At 38.8% G+C, this 16989-nt stretch overlaps 1 protein-coding gene across 2 annotated transcripts in view; it reads left to right on the plus strand.

Moving 5' to 3' along the window:
* Positions 1 to 14661, plus strand: part of CPQ (carboxypeptidase Q) — a 147377-nt gene extending 132716 nt beyond the window's left edge. Inside the window, exon 9 of one of the 2 annotated variants that reach the window (XR_005953278.1) lies at positions 14183 to 14315. Coding sequence is in view for 1 of the 2 variants with exons in the window: in XM_041413021.1 (XP_041268955.1) it covers positions 14183 to 14343 (161 nt within the window). In the remaining variant the exon portion in view is untranslated. Of the gene's footprint in view, positions 1 to 14182 lie in introns of both variants that reach the window. The other variant, XM_041413021.1, reaches the window with a different exon arrangement.
* The last annotated feature ends 2328 nt before the right edge of the window (positions 14662 to 16989 follow it).

Below are 16989 nucleotides of genomic sequence, written 5' to 3' on the forward strand. Positions count from 1 at the left end.
TTGGCCCAGCAGAAAGGTAATGTATGGCAGATGGGAAAGGAAAAGGGTAAGAGGGAAAGTGAAGTGACAGGCATGAAGCTGTGGAAGTTCTTGGACTTTCAGCTTTCTAGGATAGCTACTCCTAAACAAAAGCATCTTTTAGTTGATTTTCAGATTTAAGCCAGAGACAAGCAGGAAGTGTTAATGATACCAATTACTGTTTTTGACGCCTTGTGCATTATTTCTTTTCTGTGCTTTAAAAGTGCTGACTGAATCTGTGGGCAGATAATACATTGCAGCAGCAGCCATTCATTTCCAAATTACAGAGACTCTGAGATAAGCTATATGCATTTGAAACATATTTTAAAAAATAATAAAAGACAGTGGTTAACCAATTGTCTTTTCATTCATATTGCAGAGCAGAATTAAGGGCTGCTGTGTGTGCTATAGGTATCACTGAAGGGAGTCTGTAGACAAATACTGCTGAAGGCTGGGCAGTTGTGATGGTGATTTTTGTTGCACCCAGGCATTGATTGGTGCATCTTGCAGCCTGACCCAAACCCTTTTATCTGTAGCAGCTGCTGGAGAAAGAGGCACAGTCTTGTGGGCTGCTCTGTGCATTCACGCAGTCGATGCTGGTCCCTTCTTTTGTTGTCATGTTCAAAGGTTGCAGAAATAGATGATCACTAGTGGCCAAAATTCCTTGTTTTGGCAAAACCTTGATTAGTTCTAGGGGTGGGGTTTTTCCCCATGCAGGACTAGGGAGGTTCCTCAGATATTTGCACAAAATTGCCACTGCCAACCTTGAAATTGGTATTAGTGCTCCAGCCACCATTTCTCTCGAGCTTGGAACTACCGAAAACATGAAAGAGATTGGGTTGGACAGGGCAGCTCTCAGTCTTTTGCTGAGTTGCAGTGTGAGGATCACAGGCTGATCATGTCAGAGCTTCAACATCCTACTGCAGCAGCTTGTTTTCTTGGCCTGAACAATTTTAGCCCTTCTGACTTCAACTAAGAAACAGATTTCATTGTGCAGCTAAAACTAATCAACAAGTTTTAAACATCCCAATCTTGAAAACAGCCCAAATTATACACATCTTTAATTTTAAATCCCTAAGATATGCTAAATGGGAAGCATTGAGAAAACTTAATTAGTCTGCCTGCTTCTTCCTATAGTTCCTAATTACTATGGGTACTTTTCTTGTCCACCAACACTGCTGGCTAGATTTTAGGGCAGATGTTCTTGTGCAGTTATCATTAAAAGCACATCCACTAGATGCTGTTGAAGCCTCCAAGTGATCAGCATTTATGTCTTTTATTTCAGGATGCTTGAGGGGAAGAAGGGATCATCACACAGTTAAAAATGTCTTTTGCTTTCTGTATCTTTTCCATGCAGCTTCTCTCTTTTGGTCAGACAAATAGCTGCCAGGAAATTTGTTAAGGGTATAATGTTTTTGAGTCCACTGTTTTTGAGAACATTATCTCAGATTAAAAACTTTTTCACTCAGTATACTCACCCCAATGACAATTTCACTATCCCTTAACCCGAGTAATGACTTTGTTTCTAATTAGAGAGCAAGGGGGAAGGGACTGCCTGTGGTTCCTGGAGCCTGAGGTAAGAGAGTGCTAAGAAACAGTGTAATAATTTAACAGGTATGAGAGCTCCTGCCTGCTGAGCCAGCTCTCCTGCATCTGTGGGCAATGTGGGAAATGGGCAGGATCACTGCTTTGCCCATGGCTTGTGTCAGTCCTCCCCAGCCAGACCTCTTTTGGTTTCACCTCCCTGAGTTCTACAAGCTGTGTCTTGGTCCTTGGCTCCAGCCCTCATTATATTTACATGTGGGCAAGATCATCTGTCCCCCAGTTTTGGGTGTAGAGCATCATTTTTGCAGCAAAAAATAAATTTGTAAGTGTTGAATACATGTCCCCATCAGGAATAGCATTTTTCCTTGCCTTTTGCTGCTTTTTTTGGATCATTCTCTTTTTCTTTATATTTGCATTGTGTTTTAAATTCGTTGAGATAGGGAAAAGTGTGGTTGCTCTTCTACTGTTTCAAGGAGTGAATGTTTGGCCACTCCATTTGCTAAAATAGACAGTGGTAAAGACACTCCAGGTGCCTCATCTAATTCCACAAAAGCCTTGGGCTCTCGATACACAGCACAAAAATCTAATTATGAAGTAGTTATTGTTGTCTTCTCTACTACACCTATTTTTCCAAACCTAGAGCCACCTTTGGAGTCACAGCAGTGAACCCTGCTGGCAGTGGTGGGATGTAATGGCAGTCTGTCAGCCTGGGAACAGCTTGACTCTACTTACCTGGAATGAGTTCCTTATTTAAAATCTCACTTGTGTGCTTTTTGACCCTGAAAGGAATATGTGACAGGGGAAATATTCTCTTCTTCACTCAATGCTTTCTAATTTCAGTGGCTGCATTTAAAAAAAAGGTTGTGTTTTTCTTTGCCTTTTCTGCCAAATCTGATAATAGCTAAGGCTAAGGTTAGACTACCCAGGACTCATGAGACCAACCAGTTTTTCTTCTTTTTTTCTTTCTCTTTTAGGAGTGGGAAATGGAAACTATTCAACTAATAAGCATGCACAATTATTTTGCAATGATGGGCCTTAAAGCAAGAAAAATCATCCTTTTTTTTTTTTTTTTAACTATCAGATGCCTGTTACTTCTAAAGCGAGGATGTAAAAGTAAAGGGAGGATGTCAAAGTAAAATAAATATTGGCCAGAGTGTAAAAATTTTTCATTCAGGTTATTTTTAGGTAAGGTTTATAATCCCAGTTTGACTGAGTATTTGTTGCAGTCCTTTGAATATATACCATGCCATTCTGTTTTGCAAGTGTGCATTTGGCTCCTGAAAGGTTTTTAATTGTGTGTAGGTTGTAGATATATATGTATATATGTGTCAATATTTATTTTTATGTATTTGCTCTGTAAAAAGAGTCTTCAATGTATGTATTTGAGAGGAACCAATAGTCTAATGGTATTCTGGTGATGAAAATTTGCATTTGGGGAACATGTCTTTCCCCTGTGGAAGGCAAGCATAACAACGCAGAGATTAAGGGTTTTTTTAATTAATGTATTAAATTCTAGCTTCTCTCTATTAAAATAATTATAATCATTTGATAAAAATCTTGCTCTGGGATGCTAACAATCATCATCACTGGGTCTTTTTGTCCCTTTGCATTATAGGTGGTGTTTGACTGTGGCAACATAAACAACTTTAGAAAAGTGTGCATGTTCTTCATTTCTTTGACTAAATCCAAATTGAAATTACTTCCATTTATACAACTGTAAACATTGCTTTAAGCATGGACACAATATAGTAGTGTTTAAACTAATGGACGTGTATTTGCTTTTTAGTGTGTAGTGTTTGGTCACTGTTATCAAATTATTAGCATTTGTTGCATTATATGTAAAACATGTCTTTTGGAGTTACCTAAAAATTTCTGTAAAAGTATATAATTTTAAATAGGCCTTTGCAGGTTTTTATTAGCAAATGGAGAAAAATATATATTGATCCTTGATTTCTGCAAAATTATGATTGTGATGGAGATAATCATATTGATTCTGGAGGGAGATTTTCAAAGCTGTACTCAACAGCTTGGCACTCATGGCAGCTGGACTCACTAGTGTCTTGTTCTGTTTCTGTACACTTTCACCAGGCAGTCTTTGCTTTCCATGTTTTAAATGAGGCCTTCAACCATATAGGTTTAATTTGAACAAAACCAAAGCTCAACTTCATAAGAAAACAGTTTAGTAAAACACAGAATGCAGAAAGCCTGTGTTTAAGACAAATGCTATTTGCACTTACTGATGTAACTTAGGATCTTTCAGTGAAAGCAAACAGGTTAAACTTTCAGCTTGAAATTAATTGTCAGCTTCTCTTAGTGTTCTTCTTGAGCTTATATGGGGTTTTTTGGGTTTTTTTGGTCTTAATATATTAGTATTATGACAAGCACATTTACTCTGTGGCACAATAGCTATCACAGCAACTCAAATTTACAGGCTGGAAAAGTCGTGCTAGTTAGGGTCATTACTTTATTTGCTTTCTCTTCTTCTAGGATTAGTTCTGCTCTGTGGATTAACCAGAACCCACGTACAAGTAGTGATACACTGCAGAGTCAGATTAGGTGTGAGGAATTTCTCTACTTCTTTACTTTGAACAACAGAAATTCTTTAATTTCCCCCTTTCTTTTCCTAGTGAAGCCCCATGTAATTTCATGGAACATTAAAACAGAGAGATTCTGAGATTGTGAAGAGCAATGTTGCAGCAGGTGTCTTCACTGTACCTTTATTATTTTTATCTTTCTTTTTTGTGTGTTCTTTTGTAGTTTTGCTGACAAAAATATGCAATCTGTTGCTTAAAGTATTGAATAAATATTCATTCCTGCTACTTTGTGTTCGTCACCCATTGGTTAACATGATTTTTGACTACAGCAGAAAGGTTTTGGGGTTCTCTGAACCCTAATCCCAATGGTGGCTTGCAGCTGAGGTGCCCTGCACTATGGGTGGACCAGCTGAGAAAGGTGTGAAGGGAGCAGTGTTGATGCACTGCTATTTCCATTTCACATGCCTTTTGCAACCCCAGAAAGTGTCCCTGGACCTGTAGGCTTTGTGGCCCTCTGAGCCTCAACCCTAAAGACTGAAAATTCCAACATTTGGATAGTCCTGAACCTTGCAATAAGCTTTGAACTTTGTTTCAAGAACTTCTCAACATTTCTGTTACTAATGAACTAGCTAAATGTACACTGGTTTGGAGATCAAATGCAAAAGATATTTCATCACCAATATCTGGAGCATCTAACATGTTATGAAATAACTTACTGGTTTAAAACTCAAGTATGCATTACTCAAATAACCACAGATATTTTGAATTATATTTTATTGTTGTAGGCATAGTGTATTCTTCCAGCTTTGTATAATGATCCTACATCTAAATATTCTTCATCTAAATATATTCTTCCAGCATTGTATAATGATCCTACATCTAAAATCCACCATGAACTTGAAGAGTTTGATAGTCTCAGTGGAGTGCAAAAATAGAGACAGTAAAACCATGCTCATCCTGTGGGTGTGGTTGAATAAATGCAGTTTTGATTTCTGTGATGTAAAATACAACAGACTTGTAGTGTGCTTAGGATGTGCTTTACTTTAATTGGATGATTGGTTTGGTGGTTTGGGATTTTTTTTTCATAACTAGTTAAGCACTAGGATGCTCATTAACTGAATCTTTTCACCACCATCTGGGCAGAAGGGAGCTCTGCTTAGTTGGGTCTCATGACCATTGGCATTTCTAGTAGTGGGCTACTTGGTGGGAAGGCTCCTACAGGAACTTTGTGAATAAACATCCAGCTGTAATCGTATAGAGGAGCAAAGGCTACAGCAAATGAGAACCGTGTGTTTCCTCTCTGTCTCCAGCATCCTCTGGAAAAGCAGACCTGAAGGCTTGCTTTAAATTGGTTTGTGAGTTTGGCTTAGGAAATAGTTCCATTTCTTGTAAAATACAAGGAAGCTTCTTGAATGGTTTGAAAATGCAAATGAATGCAGACAATTACGGCAAACAGAAATACTACTCAAATTCTTGACAGATGGGTCATTTTCATGGTTCTCTCTCCCCAGATGTGACTTTTAAACAGTCTAGGGGGTGTCTCTTTCCACAGCTTTTCTGGGGTGATTTTGGAGGTAGTTGGAACAGGGTGTTAGCAGGAGGGTCTTTGACTAGCAGAGAAGGTTGAAGAAAGCACTTCAATAGTTTGGGTTTCTAAGCAACCTTATAATGTCAGCTACATGGTGCAGTTATACAGATAGAAACAGAGAAATGCATTTGGTCAGGAAAAGGTGGTTCAAATGGGTCCCTGTATTCACTTGACCCTTTTGTGTGACATTTAAAACTTAATGACATTAAAATAAATCACATGCTCAACTCAATATTTAACTGCTTTACTGAGCTGAGATGTAAACAAACACATGAAAAATAATTCTAAATTAGAGAAACTGCTGATTTTGCAATGACTTTCATTCCACTTACAGTGTTTAAAAGAACTCAAAATGTAAGGGATTTATAAATCCAACAATCACTTTTACAGCTATCAACTTTTTAAGTAGTCTCTGCATAACATATGTAGGTATATACAGAATTTTAAAGAAACCAAAAATTAAGTAAATTATATTAAAATATACACAATATCTACAAACATAAACAGGCATATAATACATGATTATGTACCTAAATTTTGTACCTACATTATGTATCTAAATTTATATGCTGTAGTCCCCTAAACAGGGATCTGTGTTTTAGTTAGCCAGTGTGGTCACAGAGCCAGAACACAAAATACAAAAGTAATTCAAGAGTCCATGTTGCTTTGGAAGAGCGAAGTCATGCCTCACCAGTCTAGCAAAGCATTTTCAGAAGAGTTTGTAACCATTTCTGTGGCTTGATCTGGTCAGTGAAATTTAGCTGAGTCTTGAAAAGCCCCTGGATCAAAGACTATAGAGGAAGATGGTACTGTGAGGTGAGAAGTATTTTCCTCCTTTGTGGTAAATACCTGATTTTAAAAAGGTAGAAATAAATTGTCAGTCTTCTTAATGGAGAAAGTCTCAGTCACCTTCTTTTTGTCACTTTGGATGTTCACAGAACTCCATGTTAGCTGCAGAGGGAGTGAACAGCAAGGATAGCAAGTTGGCAAAGTTTACTTCAAATATTTGATATCAAAACTAAAGCTGACTGTGAAAATGTGACAGAAATCTTATAGTAGAAAATAGATAAAGAACACAACAAGCAGTGACATTTTTGTGTCAATAAATGTGAAGTGATGCAGTATAGGAACTGTGGATACAGAGCAACAGGACCCATGTTATCTTCAAGAAGAATGATCTGGGAATCACTGTGGATAATTGTCTGAAATTGTCAAGTTAATACCCAGGGAAGGTAAAAAACAGTGAAGGAAGGAAGGAAGGAGGAAGGAAGGAAGGAAGGAAGGAAGGAAGGAAGGAAGGAAGGAAGGAAGGAAGGAAGGAAGGAAGGAAGGAAGGAAGGAAGGAAGGAAGGAAGGAAGGAAGGAAGCTTAAGAGATGTGTCGCGGTGTGCTGCAGTCACCTCATGAGTCCATTCACGTGCTGGTGTTTGCAGGCAGTACTGGGCTTCCCATCTCAGAAATGGTGAAACAAAGTCAGGAAAAGGAGAAGAAGAATCACCAGAAGCCTGAAGAGATACTGAATAGTTTCTGCAAGAGGAGGATTATTCAGCTTGGGAAACAGCTGCTGAGTTAGGTGTGATTAAACTGTATTAAGCCACCAGTGGTAGGAAGCTGAATGAAAAAATGGAGGGTGCTGCTCCTACAGCTCACGAAGTGAGAACTGTACTGAGCCCACAGGAAATGTTCAGGCACACCATGCATTGCCACAGGGAGCTGTGGGCAGAAGTATAAATAGGTTCCAAAATTAGTGATGAGTGGGCCTGTGGAGGATCTCTCCATCCCAGAGAGTGAACCTGCAAGTGGGTCATGATTAGGCAGCACCAGCTAGGGAGACTTACCCTTTTTTCTTTTTTTATTAAAAAAAGAACCTTGACAATTTAAGATGGAGGTTGGATGAATGGAGGAAGAACTTCCATTGCTTTTTACTGTTGAAGATTTATATGGGGTTTTGTGGGATTTTTCCCAGTCAAGGGCTGTTTAGGATATTATTTTAGAGTCTAGTCAGCCTGTACTCTATGAAGTAGAACTGCTTCCTTCCCTGGCACCTCATTTCATAGCATTTCATGCAAGTTTAGGTTGGATCACCCGCTGTCACTGGTCCTCTGATGCAATAAGTGAAAGGTTAATGCATTGCAAAAGTAACTGTGATAATCATGAGCTGTAATTTAGTCCGTTTAGTGTATCCACAGGACTAATTCTGAATTGTATTAAGCAAAACAAGAACTAATGCAAACTTCGTATTGCCTCCCTTATACTGTAGTCTCATTTAATTAGTCACTGAAACAACCTCCTGAAAGCTTTTCCTCTGTCTTGTTGTTTGAATCATGAATTTTAAAGAGAGAGCAACTCAGGAGGTGAAACAGCAGGGCTTCTGATGTCATTTATAAGCTCTGTACTGGAAACTATTTCAGTGTCGGTAGCCATGAAACTCAAGCAACTTAGCCTGCAATTTCATCATTTGAGACTAAGTGAGAAGAAAACTAATGCTGTCAGTGCCCCACTAAACAGCATTAGCATTCTCCATTCCCTCTGCTTACTTGGAAAATGGATAATGAAATAATTGGCATTAGAGCCAACTGTCAGCTACAGGTTATCCACAAAGGAAGAGGTTAATATAACCACTGAAATACATGCAAGAGATGCCCACAATAATTGGTTTTCATTACAGTAGTAGTTCTGCAGACTGAAGTTAGGCAGGGACAGCACACAAAACATCTGTCCAACACCTAAAACAAGCAGTCAAGCACTCTACAGGGCTTGCAGCAGAGGAGATGTTGAGGTACCTGTGGAGCATTCCAGCCAGCCCATCCTAAACACAGCTACCATTGCAGCAGATTTACTCCCTGACCATTTGAGATTTGTGACTTTGTTGGGTTTTAGGAAGGCACAAAAATAAAATGAAAATAAAATGAGAAATTGTGTTCCTGTTCCTTTCTTTCATCAGTTTTTCCTTTTGTAGGTCTTTGGCACCTATCCTTTGAAGGAAAAGCCATGTGTCTTCTTACTTCCGCCCTGAAGTTTTGACCTTTCAAAATCATCAGGATTTGCTTTATTTTTAAGGCATTATAGACTTTTAGTACATTCCTAAATAGTGTCATTGGCATGAAAAAGGTCTGAGATTAGAATAAACTTGAAAATTAAGTAAAAGCATTTTTTACCTGTTTCTTAAACAGAAACAACAAAAGGAAACAAAAGCAGTATTTAATAGATGGGGAGGAAAAAAGGAATCTGTCTTTTATAGCCAGGAAAATCACTGCAGAAATAAAAATAAGGTTTCAGGTCAGGCATCTGATGTCTTGACATCTTACTACAAGCAATACCTTTAATAGCATGTAGGTTTGTCTTGACACGAAGGTGAAGCTCAAACAGGTACTTGGAAGATGCAAGCAAAGCCCATGTTATAACCCCTTTCTCTTTGTAAACTTTTGGAAACATTGAGCAAATTATGCCTTGTTAAGTAAGGCATTTCCAACTTTGCTGTTAGGAGGTAGTACAGCTTACTCAATAGGACACTGGCTTCAGCTCAGATGTCTGGCATCTATTTCTTTCTCAGCTGCTGTGAGAAAATGAATCTGTTGTTTCATCTCTGCATGCCCCTTTCATCCTTCAGTCCTCCTGTCTGTTTAGAGTGTATGTTCTTCTGAGCTGGAGTCTTTTCTCTTTGGAGAGGTGTATTTATACCACATAAAACAACAGAGTGGCAATTCTGTCAGGTCCTCTAGGGACTGCTATAAAATGAAACCTGAAAAAGTTACACACTTTTTTATAAATTATTAGTGTATTAACTTCACTGTATAAAGCAGCATCATGCAGAGGTCAGTATCCCAGAGATCCAGCTGTAATATTGAAGACCCAGGACACCCAAGAGAAGTTACAGAGACAGTGGGCATTTTCCCATTGTATCTGAAAGATTCACGGCATAGCTGTGAGGTTCACTTGAAAGCAAAGACAACTGGGAAGCTATTGATAGGACTCTGTAGCAAACGTGTACTGACTCCACAACTCACATTTGATTTCCTTTGGCAATTGAATGCTGTTCAGGGTATAAAAAGAAAAGAAAGATAATGTAGGGAGGAGTGTTATGCAAAATGTTTTAAGATGTAAAATGACTGAAGTTACTGCATGCTTTGCATGCTTTCCCCATTGAATATATCTGTGTTTTATGGAACACACTTTTATGGAAACTGCCTTTGTAATCATTCTGATAATCATTATCTGCTTTTCCAGTCATTTTTTTTTTCACAAATGACAGTAATTTGAGTGCTTAAATATCTGGCAATAGTTTCATTCTAGTTATGACAGCATTCTTATGAAGGCAGTAGTGCCTGACAGAGAGTGACAAGAAGCAATGGTCATCATTGACATGCCCATCATTCCTTTTATCTCAATAGCAGCTTTTCATCTTCTTAAGCTGGCAATAAGACCTTTGTCAGTTTATTAATGTGTGAAGAACCGGTGTTTTATATGAACATATTGTAAGGAAATAATATCCTTATCATCAGCTAATGAGTGCTTGCATTGGGCATTTCATGCTGAGATCAGAAGCTAGAAGGGATGGAATGTTTTTCAGAATTCCTCAATGTGTGTGTGTTTTCATCAAGTTCATTTAGTAATCATAGTTGATTGCTAAGAATACGTGGTCACTATGAATTACCAAAGCAGCTGCTTTTCCCTGCCTTCTGCAGTGCATCAAACCAAGCATGACATAGCTGTTTATGCAGAGAATCATCAAATGAGTTCAAGAGAAGAATGAACTTGAATTGAAGAAAATTTTTTATGTTGTGTGAATTCTAAGAGATGTCTGAAAGACCCAAGGCACCCTGGGTTAGAGTGCCACAGAATGGCTGAGTTTGGCAGGCACCCCTGGAGCTCACTTAGTCCGACTCCCCTGCTTAAGCAGGGTCAGCTGCAGCAGGTTGCTGAGGTCCATGTTCTGTCAGGCTTTGAATAGCTCAAAGGATGGAAGCACTGCAGCCTCTCAGGGCAACTTGTCCTAGTGTTTGACCTTGGGGATCACCAGTGGCACTAGATAGCTGCTGATGCAATAGCATGCATTAAATTAGGTAACTAAGCTGTGCTGAAGAGGGTTTTTTCTATCACCTTGTAATGGTGCTATGAATAATCTTTGTATTATTTTATTGAAGCTGTAAATTATTACTTTTCTTCAGTTTTTAATTTCCAGTATTTTTGATGCATTCAAGTAATATGTACAGCATTTATGGCAGCAGTTTTTAACATTCCCTTTTTTCATGCCACAGCACCTATTATATCCAGCTAGAAGCACTTTCTCACTGATCTCCTTTTTGGTCAGCAGTGTTCCTCATGTGACTTACATCACTGTAAAAGTGAACAGACTGGAAAAGGACAATTAAAGAGGGTAGTTTGGCAAACATCACCTTTTTTTCTTTATGGCTGCTCTGCAAACGCAGGAAAAAGAGCAAAGTGCATGAAATGTGACAGTGCAGCACCTAGCCCATCTCTAGGTTTCTGTTCAAGTATTGTTTCCACCTGGAAATCAGAATTATATACGTGGTACACACATACATAACTTAATTAAAGTTTATGGGCTCTTTCAAGGCTGTATGCTGTTCCCTTTCTAGGTGGCTAGCATGGACATGGGTGAATAATTTATAGGTCTGTGAGCCATGGCTCCTCATGTCTGTGACTTGACTCCTAGCTTGGTAAAAATAAGCCACCATTTGTCATTGACTGTTGTTCCTGAGACAAATGTTACATAACAACAAAACAACAAAAATTGTGCTCACAGTGTTGCTTCTGTTAGATTTTTAGAAAAGAGGCCGATGGTCCCTGTGGACTTCATTGAGGTAACCCAACATGACTGCAGTCTGCAGGACCCTGCAGAACTTCCCGCTCCATGGTCGTCTGCAAGGGCTGGTCTCAGCCCTGGATGCATTTACTGGAGAAAGGGCACTGTCAGTGTCTCACTGAGCTGGTGACCTCTGGCAGCAGAGATGGCTGCAGGCAGCTGACATCAGCATGGAGCAGTGTCAAGTTTCAAGCAGCAGACTTCCTTGCAATGAAAATTTCTTGCAGTCTGTGCCCCAGAGTGCTTCATGTCCAGAGGTTTGTGTGAAGCCCTCAGGTGTAAACTCTTATTGTGCTCAAGGCCAAGAACATGGATTTTCACTTCAGTTTCTAATTAAAGAGGATAAAACTACTTTCTTAGGGTCTTCTCCTTAGTCTCTCAAGATGTTTGCCGGTCACTAGTTTCAATGCTAACCCACAACATGATGCAGACAGCATGACCAGTTTGAGAACCTTTTGCTTTTCTTGCACAGTAATAATTTGCTTGATGTCAAAGTTGATAATTTTCTGATTTATAAAATCAAGTCAGAGAGAAAAAAAAAAACTTTTCCAGTGTTTCAGAGAGTTAAACATGACAAAGCAAAGGGTGTTTTTTTTTAGTTCCACTCACAGGAATAAAGTGCTATTCTGTAAATCCATATTTATTCTGATTAGTGAAATTTCTATGACAAAATCTGGGCAATTTTTGTCTTGAGTCTCACAGAAGTGTTCAAAAACAGTAATGGGGTGCCTCAACAGCTTAACTTGTAACGTGTCCATAGTGCAGAAGTCTGTCAGTTAAAGGATTTATCATTGCTCAATCCTTTTAAGATTGCATATATTTAAAAGGATTAGAAGAAAAATTTAAAAGTGCCTATAACTTGACATCAATTTAATGCTAAAATTGTTAGAACATAATTCAGCACATGTAACCTACCCAGTGACTTCTGCAGGATTGCAATACTTCAAGTCAGGAGCAAACAGGTCCTTTAAGAACAAGAAGAGCTTTTAAAAATAAAATCAATCACAATACTGTACAACCTTATGCTGTAGCATTTGGTCTTTGTGCTTATCGTCCTTCTTATGAAGGGATCTTCACCTTGGGTGGAATTAAAATACATTAACTTTCTGTTCCTTTTCTCTAAAATAGCAGTGAACTGAGCCATCCAAGTCAGTCCCCATTACAGCAAGAGAAACATGCCTGTTACCCACAGGGAGAGCTGGACTCTTCTGAGTGATTGTTTGAGTGATCAAAAGATATGTATTATAGGATGTACAGTTATGCTGTGGGAAATTTTGCTTTCATTCTCTTCAAAGGCTTCAGGCACCTCAGGAAAACCAAGAAAAATCATAACATTAAGTCTTACAAGCACACATGAGTTTATCAAAGCCTTCCTCATCTGATACTGATTTCCACTGCAAGTAAATAAATATATCAATAATTTATGTACTTCATCTTTATAGTCAAACAGTCAAACAGTCCTTTTTTCCTTCTTACTTGGCATGGCAGGAGTATCCTCAATCCATGTTTCTGCCTGGAGCCCATAGCTCTTACTTGTGAATTCACACAGTTCTGTGGGTTTGTAGACCAAGAAAGGAGTGGGTCTTGTGCTGAGTCCTTCCCTGGGAGCTGTGCACCTTCTAGCCTTGGTCAGGGAGCAGGACAAAGGAATCAATGCAAAGGAGTTGCAAGCAGTGAATGAGTGTGGTGGGGGAAAATATGAAATTTACTTGATATCAAAATTTGATGTGGAATTCTGTTAATGGTGGAATGGTTGTTGACATTACAACAAAGCTGATGGAGGCTGATAAAACTGGAGGAGAGGCAATGAACTGGGAAGGAAGGAAATTCAAGGGAATAGGGGGTTAGAGAGGGTCAGTGGGTACTGGAACAGAGAATAGCTGGGGCAATAATCCTCTACCAGCATCTCTGCAGCAGCTCCTAGTTGGATAGCAGCTTCTCCAGCTCATCTTGTCTTTGGTCTGCTTGAGTGATGCCTTGCAAGCATCATTTATTTGGGCTCCCTGAACCCAGCTGGCTTGGGGAAAAGTAGTTCTTTCCCTGCCCCTGTGGTCCCAGAGGAAATCAGTTGTTCTTGAATGGGAAGAATTAGGATTTCACTCAACTTACTTCTGCCCCAGCTGATGAGGACTCCTGACTGTGAGAGGATCATAGTCCTGGGCTACCTGGGATACCCCAGATTATCTGGAAACTTGTTCTGAAACAGCACATCCTTGTAATGTAGAGGGGCTCAAAAGCAGAAGCAAATTCCAAAGTGTTCCCCAACACAACTAACAGCAAGGAAAGGATTCATATCAGTCGTAACTCATCGGTGGAGAACAGGGGAAGCGCTGCTGTGGAGTTACTGTAGGGATTTTCCTGCTTGAACTCTGTTAGTTTCAGAAGAAAATGGATGCATACTGTTGCTGAGGAAACGAGTTTCCCAGGGGAAGCTTGGCTTTTCCCCAGTGTGAATTTTTGCTGCCTCATGCTCACACAAGTCAATTAACCTAAAACCTACAAACTGCACATGGTACGGCTCTGTACAGTTATTTTATTTCAAATGTATTATGAATTTTATACAGTTGCATGTGGCTTTAATCATTAACAGCCAAGGAATAGATTCAAGTTTATATTCCTCTTTAAATATTTGTATTCCTGTAAGGGAACTTTGCCCATTTTTCTCTGTAGGTGCCAGCTTGCGTAATGACATCAATAAATACTTCTGGTTTCATCATTCTCAAGGGGACACGATGACAGTTCAGGATCCAAACCAGATGAATCTCTGTGCTGCTGTTTGGACTGTTGTCTCCTATGTAATTGCTGACATGGAGGATATGTTGCCAAGGTAATAAAACAGCAAGAAAGAAGATTTCTGTTCTTCAGTAAAGATTGTAAGTCCACTAATGCATGTGGACTGCAGCTGTAGTAAATTCTGCTACCCTTGGTTTTCTGCATTATTATTATATCTGTTTTCCTCAAAACACACTCTCTTTTATGCATTCCTGCTTGTTTTTGCTGTTTTGATCTCTTCCATTTGTGATTTTCACTTAAATGTATTCCTTTACGTACTTTTTATATTTCAGATGAAGATATAATACCTCTTTGACTATGATATAATAACCATTTGTATGCACAGTGATCTTGTGCAGCAGGAAAAATATACAAAATAAAATTTTTGCATCAGACTAGTGTATTGATTTTGTGTACGTTTACTGGTTTTGTTTCTGTTTTTCATTCTATGCATTGGAGTTCTGTATTATTAACCAAACAGCTCTTTCTTTTCACTGTTTTAAGGTAATACTGTAGTTTCTAGAAGTTTTCAGGTTATAGGACAAATTAATCTTGTCTTTTTTAATGTTAATGTATGTTAGAATGCTCAAATTATAGTCAAAATGCTTAAATAGTACAATAGCTTTACTCAGGTCCATTTTTAGCTCTTATGAGAGGTTCACCAAAGACTCAGATAAACTAGGACACAGAGGATATAAAGCCAGCAGAGGATTCCCTGCTCTCCTGTGTTGTTTTGGGCAGCTCCTCATGGAAAGCCATGTGTGTCTTTTTCTTTCTCATGGAAGACTCGCCATCATGACAGGCAGAGAATTTCGTGTGGCAGTTTTTGTATGAAATGCCATGTTTCAGAAACAACATACAGCTGTGATTTGTGACCTTCAGTACTTGCCAGCTGATATCCAAACAAAATGTAAGAGCAGATTTTGATTCAGAATCCTGAAGCCATTCCTGGCTGCCCCTCACTTGCAGGGATGGTCTCCCATGCTGAAGCTGGGCTAGAGGACGCTGGCACAAATTTACTTTGATGGAGGGATTAACCTGGGAATTTGATTCTTATATACTTTGTTGGTTTGGGGGTTGGGGCTTTTTCTTGCTTACTGAGATTGTGAATATTCAGATGAGTTTCAGGCATATCTGTAGAGAAGGTATAACTGGTCTTGGGGAACATTTTAAGGCGTATGATTTCTGCTCATTTCCTTGTGACGTTATCCTTGTTTGTGATTTCAAATTTTACAACAAGCAAACTTAGTGAGTGAATAACTGCTGCAATGTAGTCAGCATCAAACAACTAATGTTAGCAACATGGAGCATTATACCCAATAGCAGGCAATCCCTCGTGCTGTTAATCAGTTCTGCTATGAGCAATAGCTGAATCATGAGCAATTAATTTTTATAGAATTCATAATCATGGTATCTGTTTACTGTTATAATAGCTGTTTTCCATCAAATTTATTAACTATTTCAGTATTCCCTCCAAATCATTTCAAGAGCATAAAAGCTGCCTGGAGATACACTGCTCTATCTTTCTAAAGAAACAATGTTGAAATAGAGTTTACAAAGATTTCCTCCGCTTTCAAGGCGTGATGCCTGTGTTTCTTTTTGCTTGACAAGAGCATACTTGGAGGTGCTCACCACTGACAGATCCTCAGCTGTCTCCAAATCCAGCTTTTTGTCCTTCACACAATGTGAGTTACTGTTTCCTGAATTGTTGTTCCATATTGTTTTCCCTCAGGGTATGAGGCTTTGTACATCAGAAATTCAGAAGGATGTTCTGTGAAGTTACCTATATTGTTGCAAATCTTAACCTGTGCTCTCTTGGAAATGGTGTTTATTTGTGTTTTTCTCCATTGCCTCAAGTCAAACGGAAAATCTCTGGAGTCAAGAATACTCCTCTGCCGAGGAGAATAACACTACAAGTGTGCACATGGCACCACAGCACATGTCAAGATGTGCTTGTCAGCTCCTAAGTAAGAAAATTAACCATTCTCAGGCCAAAACAACACAACTGTGTAAGACTGTAAAAATTAAGACCATGATGCCCCTGAAGAAAATGCAACCTTCATGTCAGCTTCAGACACACAGTTCTAGAGCGAAGAATTGGTTCTGGAAAAAAATGTTCAAAAATCAAAACCACCATATTATTTTTATAGAAAAAAACAAAAGTAAAAATATTTTATTTCTGAGATTGAAAACCAAAGATTTTTTTTTTTTTTTTTTTTTTTGCCCTGATGTGTATTAGTTTTCAGACCTATCTGTCCATAATATTCTCCTGGTAACTCCTGGTAATCTGCCTGTTCAGATGTGCCTCTCTCAAAACTTTCCATAAACAAGGACATGCTAATAAATTTCTTTTCTTTCCAGTGGGATTTTGTACCATCTGTGCAATAGCTTATCTTTACCATTGCTCAGTGTAGCAATTACGTTATTCCAATTAGTGGCCATTAAACATGGATCAGTTGGTCAGTTTTCAATTCAAGAGCACTTCTGAGGTGATCCAGGTAAGCCAACATAACTTTTCCTTCCACTCACATACCATTAATCTTTGGGAATCTTTCTCATATTTTAATTGAGAAAGTTGTAGCTTAGGACATTATTTATATTACTATTATTGTGAGGGTCACCTGCCATAAATCTGTGCTCATCATAAGGAATTTTATAATGTTCTAGCTCAAGGGGACCATGGGTACAATTCCCTCCAATAAACA

The sequence above is a fragment of the Onychostruthus taczanowskii genome, unplaced genomic scaffold (genome assembly GCF_017590055.1).
Source record: "Onychostruthus taczanowskii isolate IOZ18803 unplaced genomic scaffold, ASM1759005v1 scaffold4, whole genome shotgun sequence".
In the NCBI taxonomy this organism is placed as follows: Eukaryota; Metazoa; Chordata; class Aves; order Passeriformes; family Passeridae; genus Onychostruthus; species Onychostruthus taczanowskii.